The following is a 14,138-nucleotide window of genomic DNA, read 5'->3' on the forward strand; positions in this document are numbered from 1 at the left end:
CAAAAAAATATTTCGATTGAGGCAGTATTTTCTCTCTCTTATTTTCTGTCGTGTGAGAGTTATGCAGATTAATTTAAACACTGTACTTAGGATTAGGCAGTGCATAGTTCTTGTTTCACCTTCCTCTAGTGCTTTTCCAGAGTGTGTCCTGTGCTTTCCACCTTTGCAAAAACTACTTCTATCTAGTATATGTCCTGTTTTCAAAAGCTACTACAACAAATCCAAAGGAGTGGAAAAAACAATACGTTCTCTTAGTTAAGAACCATCCATTTTGGAAATTATGAAGAAAGAAGCAAATCTCAACCACTAGTTCTATAACTCATAATAAGTTTCAATAAGTTTCACTGTACCTAAAATTGGTACAGTGCAGTATAAGAAAAAATAGCCAAATATACTAACAAGTCTTTAGATCTCTATGCTTTTCTATTTAGGTTGTAGATTGGTCTAAAAAAGTGTGGGAACAACAGGGAGTATTCAGAAAATGATACAATATAGTTGTGAGGCCATATTTGCTGCTGGTTAACTATCATCTCATAGAAAAAATTTGGTTATCGCATAGGAAAAAAATCCTAATTCATATTTAAACACCTAAATAAAAGTGGTCTGAGTCAGTTCCTTGAGCCCATTTAAATGCATGCGCAACAGCAGAAATAGCTTATGGGTTGCAACTTGAATCTTAAAAGATTTGACCATTTGTCTTATTGCCTCACACTTCATATTCAGAACTATAGTGTTGTGTAACAATTTCAGAATTAATGTACAAGAATGAACTTGCATGCAGCAATCAGAGTTTTCAAACTCGGAGGGTGATTTACATTTACCCAGCTGGCAAATTACTACAGTGGGCAAACCACCACATGGCATTATAGAGTATTGGCTGGGGTGGGGTGGGGTGGGGAGAGAATATGCCTTTAGGATTCTGTACGATTTGCAAATTCTTTCTAGTAAAGCAGGATACTATTGTTTGGTCTTTATCATGGTGTGAGAGATGTGGGTATAGATAATTTGTCATCTGATTTGGTATCTAGGAATGATCTGAGTATGCAGTTCTAAACCTTCAGATGGCTTGCGCTCTCTCTTTCGCACATGCACATGCACTCTCTCTTGGATTTTCTGACAGCATATAACAAAAATCTTCTAGTAGATGATTTTATTCCAGCACCCCTTCAGAAAATCAGAAGGTTCTGCCTTCTACTCATACCATTATGCAAGAAGTATTAGTGTAGTCTGATGTACAGATAACCTGCAAGTGGAAATCTTATGCAGATGTACAACAATGTATCTGGAGCTTTCCAAGATTTCATAAGCAAAGAGACAACTCTCTGCACTCAAGGAATTTAAATAGCTCCAGATAACATGACAGGCATAACACTGAATTGCACATTTTAGTGGGAGATGCCAAGTAAGGGGTTAAGCCAATGGCTTCATGAAAGATACAGAATTTGGGGAGAGATTTGAATGAAACCAGGGAAGGGAGGCATCTTATAGGTGGTGTGCCCATTCTAGGCAGAAGAAGCAACAAGGAAAAGTGGTTGGAGCTCAGAAATCAAGAAATATTTAGACAGTAGTAGAGGGTATAGTTGGATGAGTGAAAGTCACTGGCAGGAATAGATTGAGGGAAGTAAGGGCAGAAAGATAGGTGGAAGAAATGCCATAGAAAGAAATAACAAAATGCTTCCTCTGTTAAACTGGTCCCAAGTAGGGATGTGCATGAATATCTTTGGCGCTGGCAGGGGTAGTACTTTAAAGGAGAGGAGAGCTGGTCTTGTGGTAGCAAGCATGACTTGTCCCCATAGCTAAGCAGAGTCTGCCCTGGTTGCATCTGAATGGGAGACTTGATGTATGAGCACTGCAAGATATCCCTCTCAGGGGATGAAGCTGCTCTGGGAAGAGCAGAAGGTTTCAAGTTCCTTCCCTGGCTTCTCCAAGAAAGGGCTGAGAGAGATTCCTGCCTGCAACCTTGGAGAAGCCGCTGCCAGTCTGTGAAGACAATACTGAGCTAGTATATGGCGGTTTCCTATGTTCCTAAGGGCAAGGGAGGGTGTACTCACCCCTCCCGCTGCATTTCCCCCACCAGCGCTCTGTTATCTTTAAGCCCCTCAGGGCGGCAGTGTTCCTCCCTGCCGCCCCATTTCCCCCGTCGCCCGGAAGTGGCCGGAAGTAGCGAGCGTGCGTGCACCAGTTGCGTGCGTGCGCCCGTCTGCCGTGCATGTGCCAAAAAAACCCCCCAGCACCAGGAAAAAACCCCAGCACCGGGGAAAAAACCCAGCACCGAAACATTTCGGAGGCCTTTATAATGGCCTCCAAAATGTTTCAGGCACATGCCTAGTCCCTAGTAGTCCATATGGTTCATAGGAACTAGGACCAGCATAAAGAGTGTGACTTCCTATACTTTGTGCTTTTCCCAGAACACATGGGTCCAAAGTGTGCACTTGCAGGGTCATCTCAAAATCAGGACAAGTTTCCATCTGAATGACTCATAAGTCACAAGATTGCTTACTACCTGTTCCTAGGCTTGTGTACGAATTTCATTAAATGTATTGAACCCCAGTCCAAATGGAAGTTCCAACAAAACTTCCATAATTGCTTTTAAGGTCATTTGGAAAAGCTTTTTCTTCCATATTGGAACAGTTTTGGACACCTTTTGGAGGAACATATTGGAACAGTTTTGAATATAGAGAGCTATATTCATACTATGGATTCTACCTATAATGGACAGTCTTCTACTGTGTGCTCTCCTTATTTGTGTGCTCTGTATCCTAAACCCATTTCCATGTGTGCATATTCTTCTAGGAGGAACATAATTGGAAAGAAAAGGGTTACTCTGGAGTTAATGGGGAGGTTGCTTGTAGTGTCTGCCTATTTCATTGTTGAGATTTTATCACAGATCAAGGAAGAAGGTCACCTCCCACTCAAAATGGAGCTAGTTAGGGAGAAGTAGCAACAGGGCTGGTTCCAGGTTTGAGGGCACCCTAGGTAAGATGATCTCTCGTGGGCCCCTCCCCTCACCATGGTAGAGGGTGCCGGTTTCTCGGCTGGCCAGCATCAGCAACAACTTTCTATCAGGTGACAGTTGCCTTTGTGAGGGAAAAATATATTTTTCCCTCAAAAAGGTTTGAGATGCTACATGGAACACTTGTGGGGCAGAGGGAAGAAATGTGGGAGATGGCAGGCTAGACACTTGCCGTTACTAGTGGTCTCTCAGGAACTAAAAGGAATCAATGTCTGGTAAAAGGAGGGAACAGCCACCTGGCAGCTGCTGGTTGCTGGTGTAGTGGTTAGAGTGTTGGACTAAAGTGGTATAATGGTTAGAACATCACAGTACAACAGGGGAGACCCAAGTATAAATCTCCATTTAGCCATGAAACTCACTGGGTGACTAGAATAGTCACTGCTCTCTCAGCCTAACCTACCTTACAGGCTTGTTTTGAGGATAAACATATCTGTGTACACTGCTTCTGGAGGAAGAATAGAATATAAATGTAAATAAAATAAACTTAATCCTCTCCAGGGCAGGTTACAGTACTTAGTACTCCTCTGGGGCACTGGTTCTTGGCAGCTGCCCACACATGCCTTGTGGCTAATGTTGGCCCTGATTAAGGGGAAGACTATACTTTCTTTTGGACTAACAAGCAAGGAAAAAGGAAAGTGTTTAATTTGTATAAAACTTCTTTAGGCATATTTGCTTAATGCAAAAAAGGAAGAGAGACGTTACATGCCCAGATCAATCTTCAGCTAGTAACCAGAAACATTACCGAATGGTGGGGATGGACCGGGAAGGAAATTTGCTATGGTCTATTGAGTGGGAAGCAAGCTAGTCAGAGTTCCCAGTGTGATATGGACGGAAATCTCCCCAGAAAACGTTTGCTATGCAGTTTCCAATAGCCAGTTCTGAAAGTAGTATCTCAGGGGTTCAACCTTTAAAAAGAAGGTTATGATGAATGGATTATTCAGTTGTTGCACCTTTTAAATATTATTGTTATATAGAGAATTCATCAGGCTCTCCTTCTCTTTATTCAACCTTTCTTTCTGCATAATGTAGGCAAATTTAGTATGGCCTAAGTAAGCAAATCTTTGGAGGAGAAATAGCTGATGTCCCTATAGTTTTGCTTTGTTTTAACATTAAAAAACTGCTAAGAATTGCTGAAAGCTTAAACTAGTCAGAAGAATCTCTACAATTTCTGCAAAGCTGAAGATTGGTGCTGAAAGCAGTTTGACTTCTATCAATGGGAATTTCTGCTGACTAGCAAATGATTGCTGTCCTTAAGGAATTACACTTTTCTTATAAGCTGTATGCTTCCCATCCTTGTTCCCTTTAGCATGCTGCTTAAAGCAAATTCAGTGGCTGCAGCTGCTTTTTGCAGCTGCTGTGCTAACTCCAAACAGATGTCAAAGCCAGAGGTCTGACATTTGGTGGGAAAGTACTATTAAATACCACCTTAGTGGTTTATTAAACCCTGCAAAATAATAGGTCATGGAGTCAATTGCTTTCAGACTGTAGTTGTGTACAAATTGCAGCATCTTCTGGGACCTCTGTATGTATCAGAGGGAGATGTCCCCTTTTCATTTTATCAAAGGAATAACAGTGAAATGTAAGCTTGAAGATATCATTTCTGACTGAACCACAGGGCATGTACTAAATGTATGGTGTCAGCCTCAAGACAGAATCCCACATTAGCTTTCTCTAGACTGGGACCAAACACACCCCCAAGTCCTGTTGTGACTTAACTTCTCATTGATGTTAGCATCACTGAGGTGCTACTGACTCTCTTTGGAGCAGAGTCACTGTTTATGTGGTAGGAGATTAACAAGATATGTTGTGGTTGTCATAATAGTTTGGGGGACCTCTCATGTCACTGATTTCCAGAAAATGTCCTCCAGACTAACTGCAAAAATGAAATATTTTCTGAAGACACAGTATTTTATGCCCTGCTTCTGACCTATGTTTGGTCACATATAAATATATAGCCCTAGTTCTTTCAGGGAGAATAATTTGATACCTCTTTGCCATTTTTTAAAAAAAATCTGGACACAGGTGCAATATGTTCATCATGGAGCTCGGGGGGTGAGCTGAGCTTGATTAAAGCCTGTTGGGTTTTTCTTATAGAAACATAGAACCACAGATTTTTATTTTAAACTGGCAGGATTCGACTTGTATTTGTTGTTTTTGTTAACTGTAACAAGCTCTGTCACAAGAAGTTATGCATGTCAGGGCTAGTGGAGGAGCTGTTCTATCAAAACAGATGATTATCATTTTGATGCAAGACCACATATGAGCAGAATTTGTTGCACTACTGAACAGTAGAATACAGAACTGGATCTTTTTATTCTGCAGCATAGGATTAGCTTACAGTGTGTTTAAAAGTAACTTAATAATTTTGGGGAAAGATTTATCACCATCCTTGCACTGGGAGTGGGAGAGGGGGGTGAACATGCAATGCATTTCACATAGTATTTCACTATGACCAGGTGCTAGTGGGAATGTAGAATTAAGAGAGAGTATGAGAGAGAGAGTTTTTTCAGAGTAGTTTTCACTTTCTACCCCTTAATTCTGATTTTGATGCCCTGTATCTTCGATCAGGAACATGAAATGCCACATCCAATATGCAGACTTCCAGCAAGAAAAATAAAAAGGCATTAATGTAACAGCTGCATTCAGCCACTAAGGGAAGGGCTGTAGCTTTCTGATAGAGTAATCTTTGTAGAAGATCCCAGGTTTAATTCCTGGCATCTGCAGGTCGGGGCTGAGAAAGACCCCATCTGAAACTCTGAAGAGCCACCGCTGGTCAGCATAGATATTGCTAAGCTAGATAGACGAGCAGTCTTGCAATGTTTTTGCCATATGTTCATGATGAAAATTGCAAATTAAACAAAGCAGAGTGATCCTTTTTACATGTACTGCATTAATCTGTGGGCCTTGTCTAGTAGGCATTTGGCTGAGTAGGAATTATTTAGATCTGTTCATATCTCAATTAAAGCTCCATTCTAATGATTACAGGCACTCTGAAGTACTGAATAAATGTTATGTATTACTAATGGACACACAGGCCCTAGGAATGCATATATCTTATTTCTTTGTAATACTGAAGAAAATGTACTATATGTCTTGCCAAGATCAGGGCCTTCTCTGCAAGTCTTTATATAACCATATAAGTTGGATCATTCTTAGCAGTAGCAAACAAGATGCTTATTAGAGTCCTTCAATACTACTATAAATAGTTAAACATTGTAGCAAAAGTGTTGGCTACTAGAAAGTTCAGGATCTAAGTCTCATATCTCTTCCAAGGAATAGACTGGTGTGTAAATTTATAACTACGAATATACATTTCAAACTTTAATCAGAAAACCTGGATTTTTATGAGAATACTTAGCTGCATAATCTGCAAGCAATATTCTGTGCATTTAAATGCATTGTAATATTTTGATTCATTTCTATAAAATTGTCCTGTATTCAGTTCCACAATAAACACTTAAGCACATCTGTATTTATTTCCTCCCCTATCCCCACCTTTCTTTCTGATACCCATACTTCTATTACTAAAGGAAGAAATGTCCCTGGAAAGCCAGTGAGAGAGGTTAGTGAGTCTGATGCCCACTGCAATAGCTTCTTGCTTGCCACAGTGTCTCTCTCTCTTTTTTTTTTTTTTGGTCTGGCATGTGTGTTGCTAGCTACATGTCATGGGTGTGCTCTAGCATGTAATACCTCTCAACTTTCACTGAACATCAGAACTGGAAGCGATGCACTATTTTCCTATTAGGCCCTTCCAAAAGATGTTAACACATTAAAAAGACGCAAGGTGAAAATGTTGTAATAAAGTGTAGACACACACACACACACAGTCGCCATGTTTTCTGAAGTATAAACTAATAATCTGACTTGGGCCTGTGCTCTGAGACAATATTATCTAAGCCCAAGTTACAAATCTTTATAGGAAAATAGGTTTCATTCTATCAGAAAATAGAGGGTTGAGAGGTATAAATGATACATTCCTTTTGCTTACATGTCCAGCATTGTTCAAAGTACAATGTCATTAACACCTACAGGCTTTGGTGTGCTGGACTAAGTATATATGAGAACCAGTATGGTCTAATATATGGCGTACTGGATTTTGCCCTGGTTTCAGTTCATCTCAGCTATAGACTCTGCTAGGTGGCTTGGCCAAGTCTCTTCCTCTTGTTTGAGTTCTACATCCCTAAAACTGAAATCACTTATTTTGTGGAATTGTTGTGAGGATACATGAAATAAGGCCTGCAGAACGGTTTTAAAGTTCCATGCAAATTATTAGTCACTATCATATAGAAACATTTTTTTGTACACTTTGGCCAGGAGCAAAGACACAGATAAAACTTATTTTCCATGCAACTCCCACTTCTGAGTACACTTCTCCGCCTGTTACTGCTCTATCAAAATAGTCGATGCTCTGTCAAACTATTTGCAGAAGATATTCGATTGTTCTTCATCTTCTAGCAAAGTGGTTCTTAACATGGGGTCCACCAGATGTTGCTCAACTATAACTCCCAGCATCCCCAGCCACAAGTCTTTGTCACTAGAGATGCTGGGAGTAGTAGTTCAGCAACATCTGGTGGAACCCACATTAAGAACCACTGCTCTAGCCAGTAACGGCCCTCATGAGCAGTACCAGGGTTGGGCAGCGAGAGGCACCTTTAAGAGTAAATCAGTCAGTGCTTGCCTCAGCTCTCGCTGCACTTGCACACTGCTCGGAGCAGCAGCACACTGCCAAGCACCCCCTGCGGTGGGGGGTCATCTCCACTCAGCGGGCCTCTGTGGAGCCAATCCCACGCTGGCAGCCAAGTGAGTGGTGGAGGTGATCCCCCGCTGCGGGGTGCTGCTGCTTCGAGCACTGTGCGGGTGTGGCTAGAGCAGAGGTAAGCCTCTCACCGCCCCCCGGTGGCACTTGCACTGACTGCTACTGGCTCTAGCAGGTACAATGTTTGTACCTGTTCAATGGAAGTTAGCACTTCAGCAGTCTTGGGTCTAAGCCAGAACAATGAGAAGCTCATTGCTCTTGGATGCTATTCTGGCATTTTAAAAATTGTTTTTGTTTAAGTATAAATGTGAAGCTTAAATGGCCTTCAGCCCTTAAGAAAAAAACCTTACATTTCAGCACAGGAGTATAAAGACATGAAAATAGACTGTACACATGTAGTCTCTTACAGATAGCAGCTTAAAAAAAATATTGCACATTCAAGTGCAAATTGGCTATTAGGTTGCAATCCTAGGCATAACTTTCCAGGAATTAAGCCTCTTTGGACTCAAAGGAAGTTGCATCTGAATACACATTTAGAATGAATCTACCAGCATATTTTTCTTTATGGTTAAAAGTGGGGGGGGACCATGAGATTCATGATGAGGCACATAAATTATATTCAATGAATTATAGTTCTGAATGTCATCTGTAACTTCCCATATTTGGATATTAAACTGTCCTCAAAGGTTCAGGGTAGAGTTCAGCTGCCAGAGACATCCAAAACTGATGAGCAATGTTTTATGCTCCCTTGTGAAAGCACCCCAACATGCTACATAGCAACTTTTAAAAATTATTTTTAGGCAAATAATTTCTAGGACTTCTCTGATAGTGTGATGTGTGTGTTGAGAGGTGGTATAAAAATGTTGCAGCTGCTTAAAACTACTGGGAGTGAGAAAATAATGCTTTTTTTCAAATGATGTGAGACATATTACTTGTGAAAGCTGCCAATATAACAGCTGAAGTCCTTGCATTCTTTATTAAGGTGCAGAAGGAGATAGCAGTGGGGCCTAATCTTGATGCAACTTTCAAATAGCCACCGCATTAAGAACTTTTTCTCAAAGATTCACAGCGTTGGTCATTACTCTTTGCTAAGACAGATTAATCATTAAACTGTATGCAGTATAGTGTAGGATCCCAACCAAACTGAGCCACCACCTAGATAATTTAAAGCAGCCTCCATGGTGACAAAAGCACATACACCAGTTCTGAGTCATTCTCTTTTAAAAGTTGCTACTAAGAATATGTAACAACATATTCATAACATATGCAATTGTTTGAATATCCTATTAGATTTATTATACAAGATCTCATCCAGCTTTGAGCAAAGTGTATTTTATGGTGGATTATATATTGGCATGGAATTATGGAATGGTAGCACATAAATGCTAAATTTTATAGATTGAGTAACCCCATATTAGCTTTGCAGTCATTCTCATCTTGGTTAGGAGATCAACATGGTTTGAAAATCAGGAACTTGAAGTCTGAAGAGCTCACTCAATGGATATGCATCTGACCTTTAAACATTAGTGCATATGTACACTTAAAGGTTTCTTTCATGGCTGTCTAGGTGCCTGCTATGCTTTTCCTCAGCTGATCTGTCTCCTTTTCTGGATTTTTCTACCCAATGCGCTCTGTGTCCACCCGTTCTGTGCCAGCTTTCTCTGTAGCATGTGTCGTCAAAATGTCTCAGGACTAGATTAAATAAACTCCTTCCATAATATAGCAGATTTCTGTGCGGCAGCTCGAAGATTGCGTCAGTTTCTAATTAATAATTCTAGTGCTGCCCTATAACCTTTTAGTTATAATATTGTTGGTGGGTTAGACTGCTGACTTGTTATCTTTTTAACTGTTATTTATATTTGTATTTTAATTGTATTTTTTTTCCTTGTGCTGGTCATAGACCGTAATAAACTTTGAGCCTTCCATGATAAAAAACAAGCATTCCCTTGAAGGTTAATGACAAGTCACACAAAAACTACTACACAAACAATAGTAAATGAACCTCGCATACCTAGCTTTCTTTCTCCCGTAATAATGGAGTCATGCAGCAAACATCCTTTAATTTGCCACAATATTTTAAAGGAGCCAGTGAATTTATGTAGGATGATTTAACTCTTCAATTTGGTCACCAATGGAGACTTCGCCTGGGACCTTGCTCTCATTTAACATCAATTAGCACTCTGGCAGGTTCCCCAGTCAATCTGTGTGGGTTGATTATGATTGATCAGGTTAGCTGTTGTTCACTGTAATTGATTCATTTGCAAACACTTGTGTAGCAAATTCTTTCACATGCCCATTTAATTTTGATGTTTCTGCCAAGGGTTTTCATGCATGTGCCTTTGAAATTGATTTGCCATGTCTGTCATTTTAAAAACTCAATGTGTTGGCTGAAAGTTCGGTCAGTTTCACTGAGCTTTGCTAGTGGGTGTGAAGAGTCAGAGGATCCAAAATTGTGTGATAATTGTCCTTGCATGGGAACATCTGTTTTATTGCAAAGTATCTAACCTATTGATGTGCATGTATTTTGCATCATGTGAGAGGCAATCTTGATAACTATTCACAGTGTAACTTCATCTGTGAACTCTTTTCCCTTTGTTTTTCAGGCCACAATGTAGGCAACCTTTTCCACATGGCAGATGACTTGGGCCGAGCAATGGAAACCTTAGTTACAGTGATGACTGATGACAAGGTGTTAGAATAGCAAGATGTGTTTTACAACTTCAGGCGTACCCGCATGGTTTTTATAATATTCATATGACAAAGGATTAGACTGTAAGAGTTTACAAGAAAACAAATCTATATTTTTGTGAAGGGTAGTGGTACTATACTGTAGATTTCAGTAGTTTCTTAAGTCTGTTATTGTTTTGTTAACAATGGCAGGTTTTACACGTCTATGCAATTGTACAAAAAATTATGAGAAAACTACATGTAAAATCTTGATAGCTAAATAACTTGCCATTTCTTTATATGGAACGCATTTTGGGTTGTTTAAAAAATTTATAACCGTTATAAAGAAAGATTGTAAACAAAGTGTGCTTTATAAAAAAAAACCCTTTATATAAACCCCTATAAAAAACAAAAAAAGAGGCAGTGCATTTGTTTAGCATCACTTCAGCTCTGTATTTGTACCAGACATATATTCATGTTCTGTGTTCTTTTTCTTACATATCAAAGAGAGAATTTCTGCAACACCAAAACTATCAACTTGCATTTCTCATTGTTTGTGTCTGACTAGCACTGGCTTAAAAAATATTGTCCTAAACTTCCAGTTGAGGTAGGTTTTTCACCTCCACATAGAATTAAGTCTTACTGAAAATATCCAGCTAGTTGGCAATAATATGAAAGAGCACATTACATGACAAATGTTTTCTTCAGAGCTTGCAAAAATAGACAAAACTGAATCAATTTTCTATGCTCCTACTGTTTCCTTCACTACTAGGAATTTGAATATAATTAGTAAAAACAAAGTAGGAACTGCCTTACCGGATTATACCTTTGGACTTTGTCTGGTAATCTGCCTCTGGCACTGGCAAGCACCTTCAAAGTAAGTTTGCTTCAAAGTAGAAGTTTGATTTGCTTTCATGCTCTGTTATGCCGCACACATCCCCCTGTGTGTGCCGGATGAAGACTTGATGACAGCCAGTGATCAGCTTCCATCCTGAAGCATGAGTTTGATTAAACATTATTATTGTTGTTATTTTATTTTCATTTTTATAGTAACCATTTACTTAGCGTTTAAAATTGCCCAGACTCATAAAAACAAGAAAGAGCACTACAAATCTGGCTTGCTGCTTTGCATGGAGACACTGCACTTCAATTTTTTTAAAAAGGAAAGGAAATAGTGTGGAGCAGTGTTCCCTCTAACAGGGATTACCAGATCTTGTTGACTACAACTCCCATAATCCCCAAGCAAAGTTTACCACTGGGGATGCTGGGATTTGTAGTCAACAACATCTGGAAATCCCTGTCAGAGGGAACACTGGTGTGGAGCAATTATATTGGCTTCTGTTCTGTGGGGCAGCTGACTGTAGCTATGCTGCTTCATGATATATTGGTTATTCAATACAACCACCCCAGTAAACTCGTTCCTCCCTATATCTTCTACAAGTAATACCGCACAATTAACAATCACTCAGGAGAGGGATAACAGAAAATAGACATTAAGTAACAGCTCCTCAGGTTTACTACTCTAAAGTGTTGAGGTGCTGTTAACAAAAGCTTTACCATTTCATTTACTTCCACCAGCCTTTAATTCCATTGTTTGACAAGAGAATTTTACCATTTAATCCACGTTAATACTTTGCAAGAGTAAAATCTGTTACCTCTTCTTGTACGAAGTGTAATTAAACTCGGGAGAGAAACAAATTATTATTTTTAATGCTAGTTAACATTAAACATGGGTTGTTAACACAACATGGGTTGTGTCATGTTATTTCTACCTCACTTTGGTTTTGTGGTGTTCCTGACAATTATGTACAGAAGCTACTACATCATCACCACTTGTCCATTGTGTGAACAGATCTTATTTTAACAAATTTACAAAAAAAACACAACAAAACACAACTTGCAGAGGAAGCCCCAAGCCTCCATTTTATGATAAGAGCTTTTGAAAACTTTCGGCACAATCCATCCTAGTGCAGATACAGTGCCTACATATGGGGGCAAGATCAGCATTGGGTTCAAAGGAGCCCTGTTCCCACCCAGCTCTCCTTCTTGCCTGGATGCAAATTCCTCAGTCTCTGAGGGAATATACATGAAGGGAGAGCAACAGCGCTCCATATGCCCTTTGCTGAGTCTGCCATGCATGGACACTCCACCCTCCCTAGGATGGATGATGGCCTTTATTTACAGTGCACACCCTGCTATTCTCATGGCCTTTCTTCAGGAGAGTGCAAACTGAGATTTACCCAAGGGATGCTTTGCTTTGTGCTTTTAAGTTGAAAATTCTCTTTACAAATTTGGAGACTAATGGAGTGCACGATTGTTTTCGTCAGGGTTTTTGTTTGTTTTTTTCTTTCATAGAGATTAGTTTTGAAGTGAGTCTGTCAAAAATATTTAAAGAGTTTAAGAGCTTTATTGCTGCTTTTTAAGCATTTTTGGGGGGGAATTATGTCATGTTCCTTATATCCATAAACTATTAAACTATAAAACATTATCAGTGTAACTGAATAACTATCATCCGGCATGTTATACCACTGTTATCCAGTACTGGTTTATTACTTGGGTACCATAATCTATTGTGTTTTAACATCAACACTGTAACATTTACTAATTATTTTTATAAACTTCAGTTTTACTGCATTTTTCACAACATATCAAATTTCACCAAATATATGCCTTACTTACTGTATTATATACTGCTTTACTGTGTATATCAATAAAGCACGCAATTACGTTATAAAAATAAGTGTGGCATTTTTACTAAGGGTCCAGCATTTAATTTGTGGCTTTCTTTTCCAGCTAGACTGCCTTTATGGATTTCTGCTGGGCAGAATGCCACCTTATCCATTCCTGAGTTCACTTCCCTCCCCAATATAATTAATGCCCTGCAGCTAAAGACTCATTGGCGAAAAGTAGTGCCAGTTTTTGGGTTGTTTGTTGTTTACAATCCTATCAGCTTTTGGGAAAGGGAGGGTGGGGATGTTTTGATCTCCTTTTCTTTTTCTTTCTCACAACAGATGGTTTGTAAGCAGAGGCATAAGCCTCACATCAGAAGTCCTGCGCAGTGTTTTAAAGTCTATGAAGCTATTTTAATAAAACGGCCTGTTTTGAATGTAAATAAAATTCAGTTCGATCCAAAGACACTTTTAGATTTGTGAAGCAGCCCTAAAAATTCATACTGCTGGGATGGCTTCTGTTTTCATCTCTCTTTCCTCGTGACTTCTACCACACCAGCAGACATTCCTTAGCATTTGCACACAGGTGGTGCCATATCCTCAGACAAGAAAAATGTAGGCTACTTTCCAAACAAACCCCTGGGTTTGCTGAGAACCTGAGTTCTAAGAGTGGGCAGTAACTTGCTGCCTCTCGAAGTTGGCAGAAAAAGATCATAAGCTCAAAAAAAAAACAGCTGAAGTATTATATCCATAGATATTGGTATTATTTCCATAGATATTGGTTCATTACATAGTGTGGTCCAAAGGGAAGAAGCAGTAAAGCTCTTCTTACAATTGGTGAGAAGAGCTTCGGGGTTAACTGCGGGGAAGGAGGGTTTCCCTTCCCTTCCCTTCCCTGCAGATGATCATAGCGAGGTCCCTGGGCGGGTGGATCGCCCAGACAAGCAGCGGCTCTCTTGTGGGCTGCCCATGCCTCTCTTGTCTGCTCCAGGGGTCGGGCTCATGCCTCTCTTGTCTGCTCCAGGGGTCGGGC

General features: G+C 39.8%; 1 protein-coding gene across 21 annotated transcripts in view; it reads left to right on the forward strand.

Moving 5' to 3' along the window:
- The window catches only part of DMD (dystrophin), a 1,901,967-nt gene extending 1,888,791 nt beyond the window's left edge, over positions 1–13,176 (forward strand). For 14 of the 21 annotated variants that reach the window (XM_053308495.1, XM_053308494.1, XM_053308499.1 and 11 more), the window contains one exon: positions 10,373–13,176. In XM_053308495.1, coding sequence (XP_053164470.1) covers positions 10,373–10,470 — 98 coding nt within the window. In that variant the 3' untranslated portion in view covers positions 10,471–13,176. Of the gene's footprint in view, positions 1–6,543; positions 6,576–10,372 lie in introns of all 21 variants that reach the window. The other 7 variants (XM_053308505.1, XM_053308504.1, XM_053308514.1 and 4 more) reach the window with 2 other exon arrangements.
- The last annotated feature ends 962 nt before the right edge of the window (positions 13,177–14,138 follow it).

This window comes from Hemicordylus capensis, chromosome 3 (assembly GCF_027244095.1).
Source record: "Hemicordylus capensis ecotype Gifberg chromosome 3, rHemCap1.1.pri, whole genome shotgun sequence".
Classification (NCBI taxonomy): domain Eukaryota; kingdom Metazoa; phylum Chordata; class Lepidosauria; order Squamata; family Cordylidae; genus Hemicordylus; species Hemicordylus capensis.